Consider the following 10,328-nt stretch of genomic DNA (forward strand, 5'->3'; position numbering starts at 1 on the left):
CACACTTGACAGCTTTCCCTCTATTTTTCAGACAGTAGCCTCCTATTTTTATTTATCCGATCTTCATTATAATCGCCTGATATATTTTTTTTCAAACACTTTTCATCCGAAAAAGTGTCTTTTTTTCTATTCAACCATAATAATTGTAATATGTCGCTGTTACTCTTACTTGCGACGTGCCCACATTTCTAAATGACAAGCAGGTCTGTTGTGTTTGCTCAGGTTTTTTTTCCGACGTCACATGACTGAATCGTGTCTTGACGTCATCCCCCTTCACGGAAGTCGGCACTGTGATGATGGTGGCCTCGTCAGTCCAGCAGCAGGAAGAGGATGTTTGCTTCCAGTGAAAGAATAACATCACCTGGTTATAAGTCTGTATAGCAGCGTGAACCGTCGTAGAGGTTTTTTTTTTTTCTCCCCCTGCAGGGATCGATAGAGCTCGTCGCCCCCGCCGGAGCCGCCGGAGCCGCCGGCCTCTGCGAGCCTGAATCAGGGGTGCTGGATAGAAGATGTCCCTGTTCCAGTCGGCACTGGATTTCCTAGCCGGGCCCGGCACGTCCGGAGGGGCCAGCCGGGACCAGAATGACTTCGTCGGACAAATCGTTGAGCTCGGCGACATGAAACTGAGGATCAAGAGGGTGATCGCGGAAGGTGAGATGACGTAACGCTCGGGGAAATGTTTACTACGTCGCGCGCGGCTAAGGTATGCTAGTTAGCTGACCCGGCTAGCAGGCTTAGCATTACTGACATACCTCCGCTGGTGGTCGACGGGCGGTGAGCTGCGAGTCACCCGGTAAACACGAGTTGATGGCTGGGTTTCGACTCGGGCTGGGAGATATGTTGATATTATATCGATGTTGTGATATAAGACTAGATATCGTCAAATCGCGATGTGCCGTGTTGTCTTTTCCTGGTTGTGCAGTCTGCACCGACTTCACTCACGTTGTCATCGTGTCCACGTTACTGATGGTTATTATTGATCATGAATCTCGTTGTGTGCACATTTTTGGAAAGCCTCGATAGTCATTTCTGCAGCATCGATATCGAGATAATTGATCCAAAATATTGTGATATTTGATTTTGTCCACATGACCGAGGACTAGTTTTGAGTGTCTGTTCAGTGCCACATTGATTTTGAACTGCCTCCTATGTTGTCTCCTCCTGTGTTGTTGTTGTTGTTGTTGTTTTTTACTGCGTTATGTGGCAGTGAGTTATATTTGACTTTAACCAGCCCATAGTTTGCTGGATTTGCTGCATTGTTTGCAGTAAAGGCAGCAAAAGACACGTTTGACCACAAGGGGAAGTTTCATAATTACAGGTGGCATTAAGGCACAACAAATATATCAGCGATGACCATGTTGTTATAGTAGCTGTAATTTAACAGTGTAGGTACTTTAAAAAAAACTCTTATACAAACAGCCAAATCAGAGTATTTGCAGAGCTTTGCTGGATTATTTCACGTGACATCAAGGGAGAGATTGGTTGAGTGCCAGGACTGCTTCCCCTCCTGTTACACCCTTTTTTTTTTTTCTTTTTTTTTTTTTTTAAATTGTTTTAAACCCCCGTGGAAAAATAGAAACAAATAAACTCCGCAAGATGAATGTGATAGTGAAACGTTTGCATGAGAAAGGAGTTTTGCCATTTGGTCCCACATAGTTCTGCATCATCTTTATTTGTCTGCAATGACTTTGATTACATGAGACGTGTGAATCTACTGATCAGGTTGCTCCTCCGTGGCAGCAAACAGGGATTCTTGTCCGCATTGCAAAGTGGCAACCCAATCTTGCTCTACGAGTATACCTGGTTGAGCAATCATTCATTTTGGGCATAGTCTGTTTAAAAATACAGCTTACATCAGGTTTAACCACAGATTGTGATTAATGTAAACATAAATATATTTAACAAAAGGCAGTGGTTAAATCTTTGGTTTTTGCACATTACCAAGTGCTTTTTGGTCCAATGTCAACAGAGTTTTTATCCGAGTCAGATCAATAAATTAAATTTGAGTTCATGTATTTGTGAGGTTTTAATGGTTCAGTAACTTGCTTCAGTCTTTAAGTAATTCATCATCCTGAAATTACCACAAAACAAACCAGCAAAATAACAAAAAAAACATCAAAAGGTAAAATAAATAATTGCATCAAATTTATATTTGTGACTTTTATCACCTCAGAGTTGCCTATTTGTTGCACTCATTTTAAATTAGTCCTCCTTACAACTAACTAGCATTGCAATGTGTGACTTTCAGTTTGACACGTCTCTGTCCACCTTATGTGGAAATTGCCAACTATTTTTGACTGATTGTTTTGTCAAGTTTCTTTAGAAACGTAAACGTAATACTGTAAATACCATTTCAGTGGGTTAAAATATGATCACTTTTAACGCTACAGAAAATGCTTCGTTTCATAATGAATTCATGGGTTGATTTAAAATGGCAGAAAATACTGAAACATGCCAACTGTGTCACATTATTCCATTTAAATAGTAATCAGAGTAGCTCAACTGAAATTCTGCCACCAGTTAATGATTTACGTTTTTGTTCTTTGACAAATGACAGACAGTTAACTGATTATTAAAATTGTTGTCCCATAACTTCCCACAGATATGTTATCAACTCATTGTTTTTAGCTCTAATGCCACTCGACACTGTAATCACAGTGTTTTGATTGCACTTCCTCAGCCGTCATAGAGAGCTTAAAGGAGATGCACAAGCTTTTTACAATGAAAGCAGGTGGTAAAAGTGGAGATCATTTTACACTAAAACTCCACTCTTTTCAAACTCCCATCTTGCTATTTGAAAGGTGTCTTTGTTGTATCCCTTCACCAAGATCTTTGGTGAGAGAATACAATGACTTGCTGTAATCAGGTGGTTTTATTTTTTTGGGGCGAGGACTAATTTTCCTGTCTTTTGCACTAGTAGCCCTATAATCATTTAACGCTAGTACAAAGATTGTACCCTGGTGAGATTAGATAATCTGGGGCGTGTTAAAGATGCATTTTTACCACCCGTTTTGTTCTAGTATTTTTCTGGGAATGGTTTGGAAATTGGAACAAAGGAAGTGGAGCTTTTCAGGTTTCATCCTCTTTCTTTCCTGGCACAAAACAGAGGAAGACATGTGATCCCCACTGGGCGGTATATGCAATCTCAAAAGCACTGATATTACATGCAAATCCTGTAATGGACAACTGTCTGTTGTGCCTAAGTGTGTGTAGTAAATTGTCAGTGTTGCATTCATGAGGTTGCTGGTTTGAATCCCAAACAAGGTCAATAATTCAGGACTGGAGAGAAAGACAGAAAGGCAGCTCACAAACTAGGGCAAGGTTCCCTATGTAAATATAGCGTTAAAGATTAGAATCTTGTTCCTTCAGTATTTTTGCAGAGGAAAGCGGGGCTGGTAGTTGATTTACTCGTTACTATGGTAACCTTGCCCTCTCAGTGTTTGGACTGTGGTTTGCTGAGCACACTTACTAGTGTAAGGAGACCAAGGTTTCTTCTTGTCCACCAGCCGCAGTGACTTTTAGGTCTTGAAATTACAAATTAAGCCAAAGTAAGACAGGAAATGTGCTGTCCTGTTGTGTAAGAGTAATTGTAAGTGTGTCATGGTGGATATACAGTAGATCTCAGGCCATATCTGCCCTTAGTTTAACATCTTTCTACGAGCCTTTTGTTTTGATCTGAATTTTTTTTTTTTTAAACCCCCAAAATGTGGCACTTAACAATCCGTGCATGGGCTCAATAAAGTCTATATTATATTAACTCAAAGTGAAGTATTAATTCGGCAGTGTGGATGTCTCCATTCTATAAAACTGTACTTCCGATTCAGATGAGTCTATCCAGCTGCATCATACCAGGCAAAAGAGATCCTCTTTGTTCTCAATGCAGCACCACTGAACACATAATGATCAGTTCAGCTTTCAGCCACACTATCAGTGAAATGGTGGATGTTCAGGAGGACTTAGCGGGGGCCTAAAGGTTTGAGAAGTAAGCTTGTGGCAGCTCTGTGGCCAACAGGTAAGACTGTGGTTTGTGCGTGTTTCTGGACTTGGATGTTCGTGGGTATGTGGAGGAGGGGATGACTGAAGTTTGTAGTGCTCTCTGTGGTTATGAGGTTATGAAGCTAAATCAACTCAGTATCTTATGGAGGGAGACGGGATGATGTATGGTGTGCTGCTAGTGGTGTTCCAACATTATTTCAGGGTATTTTTGCAGTAATGATACTCTAAATCATATGACAAAATACTGACATAGATTTTACTATTAATGACATAAACGTAAAGTTTTCCCTCAAATATTCAGCAAAAACTAACATATTCCTGTGGTTTGTTGTACGTCCGATCTTTTGTAACCAAACCACCCTCACACCACTGAAGTTGCTCCCCCTTTTTGAAACTAACTCCTCCGCCATCGAGCAGCTTTCAGCCAAGATTGTTCCTGCAGTGCGTAAGTTACCAGTGTTTCCCACAGGTTGAGATTTCACATGTAGGGGTGTGACAGATGTGCATGCAGGGACTCATGCAGTTTAGAGGAGAGTGTAACCCAGGTTATTTTCTATAGCTAAAATTTACATCTGCCCATTAAACACCTCAAAAGCTATGAGTTGACATTAGTTAAGTGGCCCCGAGACACAACAACACAAGACTCAGACAAAGCCTTGTATATGGCTGGACTGAGGGCTTCTAATTTGAAACGGACGTTGAGGAATTCGGCCGACCAGTGGCGTAACTTTGATCTTTCACTCACAGGATTCATTTTAAGAGTGTGTGTCCTACGCAAGCAGTTATAACGACCACTAAACAATGCAAATTACATCCTGTTTACTTTCTTAGGTGGATTTGCCTTTGTGTATGAAGCCCAGGACATGAGCAGTGGAAAAGACTATGCGCTCAAGGTAAGATAAAAGTGCACCCACTGGGCCACTGTTACATTTTTGCTGTACAACTCAATATTACACATTGATTGGTTCATTTGCTCATTTGCCAGTAGGCATGTCAGTGTCTGTAGTTGAAACACTGAATCAGGCACATTAGCACTGATTCTGCATGGTACCACACGTACTTGTGATATCAAGTAAACACTAAATATTATTAGTAAATGCTAGTCAGGATGTAAAACTCAGTATGCAGTACGTTGCTGCATTTGACATATAGAATGACCCTTCGCAGTACAACACTTTCTCCGTTTTATACAGTATGCAGTATGACATGTTAGCTTGCAGTCAAAGTGGCCAGTGAATTTGTTAGTTACCGTAACCAGCACGAGGAGTCATAATATAATGATAATTTCATCATGTTATTCAGTTTCCCATGTTCAAAACAAATAAAATATTGATTGATTGGATGTGTTAGTTTGGTCTCGTTAAGTGTGTCTGATTAAAAAGAGTCACCTGATCACAGAACAGAAACAAACTCCTGGTCTATGTGCATGTTTTTGTCTCAGAGGCTGCTGTCCAATGAGGAGGAGAAGAACAAGGAGATCATACAGGAAGTCTGCTTCATGGTATCCTTTATTATTTATGTTGAAAAGACATTTGTCTGTTTCTTCTGTTGTCATACATGACAGATAGTGGCATGTGATACAGACAAGTTCGATTCTAACCCATGACTTCACCAGGTTGTGGAATGTATACTGTCATTACTTGTAGTTTATTTTATAGGCAACTTACAGTGTCAAAGCTTGTCATTTGTAAATCCTCTCTAAGGCACTCTGCTGTGTTTCTTGTTTGAGAAGGACTGATGAGCAGGACAAAAACAAAATAATTCTGAATGTTTCATACTGCGTAGTGCATTTTAGAGACACAGGTCAGTATTTTATTCACATTATTATTTAATTTGCTGCCGCTGGATTAAAGTTCAATGTAGGTCTCTGTTAATGGTCGCACTAGTTTCCCTCCTCTCCTCTGTGTGTTTCACGAAGGACAAGGCTCAGCCCCTCACACAGAGTGAAGCACAGCAGAGGAAAGACAGGTGAAATGGGAATAAAGTTATGTTTTTGTAAGTGTAATAAAAGTGCAGTACAAGCCAATAAGAGTCATTGGTTAGTGGACAGTGATAGACCCCAAACATCTGAAATTCAGGCCAAAATATATATATATTTTTTTTTTTAAAACACACCCAGTATAAATCTGACGACAGCGCTAACAATGCTAACATTACTGGCTCTGATGATGATGCTAGTTATCACGGCCAGAGAAGCAGGTCTCCGGCTGATGCAGCTGCACCTCACGACCAGCACAGAACAGGCTCTGATCCATCATGGCTGCCTGAAAAGGAAATACTTTTGGCTCTACAAGACTGATTTTAATAAGGATCCGTGTAAATGTAAATACAAATGTACGCTAATTCAACTCCATACAGTTTTGTAGCACTCCAGCTGCAATCACATTCACCCCTCCCACCCACTCATTCTCCTGGTTCGATTTTCTTTTAATTTATTTTGTATCACATATGACACATTAAATGCTAATTAGGCAGAAATACAAAGACACTTCTCTTTATGACTGCAGTCATCAGCATCATCCATCGTTTTCCATCCAATTTCTTCTCTTACTGCTTTTACTGCACGACGAGCCAGCTACAGTTGTAGAATAGATGTGCTCCATGAGGACTCGCTTGGCACAGTAGATTCATTTAACTTCTTGGAGATTGATCCCCCGTCCAAACTCAAACTGGCCGCAATGCCAAGTATTACACAAATTGACTGTTTGATTAGTTGTTTTTTTTAAAACACAAAATGTCCTCTAAAGCAGATTAGACAAACTGAACGAGCAAGCCGCAAGCAAAACCTGCCAACATCTGTCACCAGACAGGCCAATATGATTATGACGGTGATTTAGGAGATAACAAATCAGAGGCCGGGCTTGACACCAAAGTAGTGTTTCTTTTGTTGGTTCCTTGACCTGCTAACTCCACAGAAAAAGCTATCGGGTCATCCAAATATGGTTCAGTTCTGCTCGGCTGCCTCCATCAGTAAGGAGGAGTCTGACACTGGACAGGCTGAGTTCCTGATCCTCACCGAGCTGTGTAAAGGTAAAAACATCTCCACCCACACAGACATACTTCTCTTAATGATTCGACTTTGTCACTTTGTCACTGTTGAATCACTGCTTACTCATTCATCAAACCTAAGTGCAGTAAGCGAGGACCGTTTCTCGGTAACTTTAACTGACAGACATTCGTGATGAAAGTTTCCTGTCTGCGGCCTTTCTACTTCCTTTTTGTTCAGTTACAACACAGACTTGGTTTTCATTCAGCATTTGCATGCTTTACATGCAATTAAACCCTCACTGGTCATTAAAAATGATGTATTACTAATATTCAGACATTTGTAAGATGTGTAAGATTTAATTATTTTGCACGATGCAGGACTTTCCCTTCAATCTGGGTGCATCCTTTTATTCATGTGTTTGTGTCTCTTGTGCCTCAGGTCAGCTGGTGGACTTCATAAAGCGGGTAGAGCAGAGGGCTCCGCTGTCATGTGACACCGTGCTGAAAATCTCCTACCAGGCGTGTCGCGCTGTGCAGCACATGCACAAACAGAAACCTCCAATCATACACAGAGATCTCAAGGTTGGTCTGTCACTGGGAGTTGGACGAGTGACGAATGCGTCAAAAAGACGAGTGAATGATGAAAAATTCATAATATACAGTAGAATGAAAGATTTAATTGGACTGTGACCACATTTTGTGTCAAATGTAAATGTAAAGGACAAATTCACACTGCTCTGAGCTAGGGGATATTACGATTAGTAGTTGGTCATTAAATGACACGCTAACTCGCTGCTTACTGGATGTGTTGCAGATTGAGAACCTCTTGATTAGTAACCAGGGCACTATCAAGCTGTGTGACTTTGGCAGCGCCACCACAGTGTCGCATTACCCCGACTACAGCTGGTCTGCACAGAAGAGGTCCATGGTGGAAGACGAGGTACACCCTGACACACAAGCACACTCAATCATCAGTTCATCTCAACAGGGCCTCCTTATATAATATATTGAATATTAAAATTTAAATTCCATTGAAGTTCACTGATGACAGTGTGGACAAACACTAAAATATCCTTCCTCCATTTCATAAATTTGTTACAAGTGGCAAAATGTTTGATAATCCCATTTGCACTGCAACACAAACTGTTTATATAAACTCTATATAAAGTTTAAAGAAAATCGGACAATATATTGATATCAGAATTTTTTTTGCTCCCTAATATCGGTATGGGCATGGTTCCCAAAAATCCGGTATCGGTCGGGCTCTAAAATAGAACCATTCAGAAGTCACAATGGATCAGGGGTAATTATGACATCCTGATGTTGGACAGAAACCAGAAACCTTTGATTGTATTAACAGCCAGAGGTCCAGGAAGCGTTGATTAATCAGGTTCATTATATTTATACTATAACCACACAGATATGCTCACGCACAGGAGCTCTGCCAACGATGACCTCAGTCTGCAGGACACCAGAGATCCTGCTTTCTAAATCTAATAACCCGCATGTTCAACCAGGCGCATGTTTTCAGGCTAGTGGCACAAAATAGATGCCAGAGGAAGAGCTTTTTATGATGGATATAAAGTGAAAAACGTTTGAAAGTGTTTTCTCGTAGCACGCTTAGCTCTCCGTGTGGGATCACATAATATTGTGTCCTATCCATGTGAAACAATCAGGAGAAAGAGGTTTTTCCCAAGGTGCTCAAAGAATTTTCTAAATTTGATCAGAAGTTAGTGGTTTAAAAACATCTCATTCACTTGATGTTCACTTTGTTTTTTCTGTTTCTCTGCAGATCACACGGAACACCACTCCAGCGTACCGAACGCCAGAGATGATCGATCTCTACTCCAACTTTCCTATCAATGAGAAACAAGACCTCTGGGTCAGAGTCTTGATATTTTCACTCTACTATTTGTGTAGGGTCATATTTTAGACATTAGTTAACCCTTCGTTCTTCATTTGGAGACTAGTTTGTCCACTGATGAAGCACCTTTGTTGCGATTATATTTGATCTGTTGTGTGCACTTTTTTTTTCCTGTTTTCATAAATAATGGTGCCTCGATTATTGTCTTCATGATGGCTGCTCTCTTGTGCAGGCCCTGGGGTGCATCCTCTACCTGTTGTGTTTTAAGCAGCATCCGTTTGAGGAGGGGGCCAAGCTGCAGATTGTCAACGGGAAATACTCCATCCCTCAGAACGACGTCAAGTACACTGTGTATCATGACCTCATACGTGCGTATGCCTGCCTGTCAACATCGTGTTTTTTTTTTCATGTCAGTCCATTTATTCATCAATGTCTTTATCTGCTGCTGCACTTCACCACAACTCACAGTTGTCACCATGAGCCTAATCAACTTTACCAGCCCGCCAGATGTTTTGCATGCAGCCTCTAAACATTCATTTCAATTCAGTTTTATTTATATAATGCCAAATCACAACAAAGTTAATTTCAGGGCACTTAATAGAGTAAAGTCCTCACAACAGAAGTTTACAACATTACACAGAGGAACCTAACAATTCCTCACGTAAGCTAGGAGGGAAAACGACTCCCTTTTAAGGGAGAAAAACCTCTGATAACGGTAGAATAAAACTCCCTTTCAACAGGAAGAAACCTCAGGCAAAACCAGGCTCAGAGGTGGGCAACCATCTGCCTCAACCAAAACATAGCATAGCATCTACATAAAAATGTCATGACAAGTTAAATAAGCAAATTAAATTAAACAGCTCCACCTGGTGGACAAGAGTGTAAAGAGTGACATGAAACTGTTAAAAAGTATTGGTCACCTTGATTTCTGTTTATGTGATTAATGACAAATCAGTGACATAACTGCTGTTGGCATTGTACTGATCACAAACATCACAGTGCATTTAAAATTCTCCATGAGCCTCACTGTCATTTTCATCATTGCCTTTTGATTTTTGAATGCTCACTTTAAAGGGTTCTTCTTTCCTTCAACGCACCCCTCTCCTCCTCTTCCTCCTCCTCTTTTTCCTCCTTCCTTCAGGTTCCATGTTGAAGGTGAACCCAGAGGAGCGTCTGTCTATTACAGAGCTGGTCAACCAGCTCCAGGAGATCGCAGCAGCACGCAACGTCAACCCCAAGTCTCCCATTACAGAGGTAAGTGAAGCGTGTGCACGGCTGCTGTGATAGAAAATATAACTGCACTTGATATAAAAAGTTATACTGAAGTAAAATGTCTCCAGATCTTCTGTACTATGGAGCAGTTATGCTATCGTCTGCTTGCAGATTTGAACTGTTGCGTTGAAAGCACTATTTTAATTTTGGCCTTCTGATTAGATTTTGAGAAGCAATCACCAATCAAATGGAGCTAAAGTTTTTTTTT

General features: G+C 40.8%; 1 protein-coding gene across 2 annotated transcripts in view; it reads left to right on the forward strand.

Annotated features, from left to right (window-relative positions):
- The first annotated feature begins 268 nt into the window (after positions 1-268).
- gak (cyclin G associated kinase) overlaps positions 269-10,328 on the forward strand; it is a 28,269-nt gene continuing 18,209 nt past the window's right edge. For both annotated transcript variants that reach the window (XM_069178214.1, XM_069178215.1), the window contains exons 1-9: positions 269-651; positions 4,828-4,889; positions 5,438-5,497; positions 6,912-7,026; positions 7,424-7,566; positions 7,799-7,924; positions 8,777-8,866; positions 9,081-9,216; positions 9,990-10,102. In XM_069178214.1, the coding sequence (XP_069034315.1) occupies positions 510-651; positions 4,828-4,889; positions 5,438-5,497; positions 6,912-7,026; positions 7,424-7,566; positions 7,799-7,924; positions 8,777-8,866; positions 9,081-9,216; positions 9,990-10,102 (987 nt within the window). In that variant the 5' untranslated portion in view covers positions 269-509. The remainder of the gene's footprint in view (positions 652-4,827; positions 4,890-5,437; positions 5,498-6,911; positions 7,027-7,423; positions 7,567-7,798; positions 7,925-8,776; positions 8,867-9,080; positions 9,217-9,989; positions 10,103-10,328) is intronic.

The sequence above is a fragment of the Embiotoca jacksoni genome, unplaced genomic scaffold (genome assembly GCF_022577435.1).
Source record: "Embiotoca jacksoni isolate LCO1_2020_lvr unplaced genomic scaffold, fEmbJac1.0.p SCAF_8, whole genome shotgun sequence".
Lineage (NCBI taxonomy): Eukaryota > Metazoa > Chordata > Actinopteri > Embiotocidae > Embiotoca > Embiotoca jacksoni.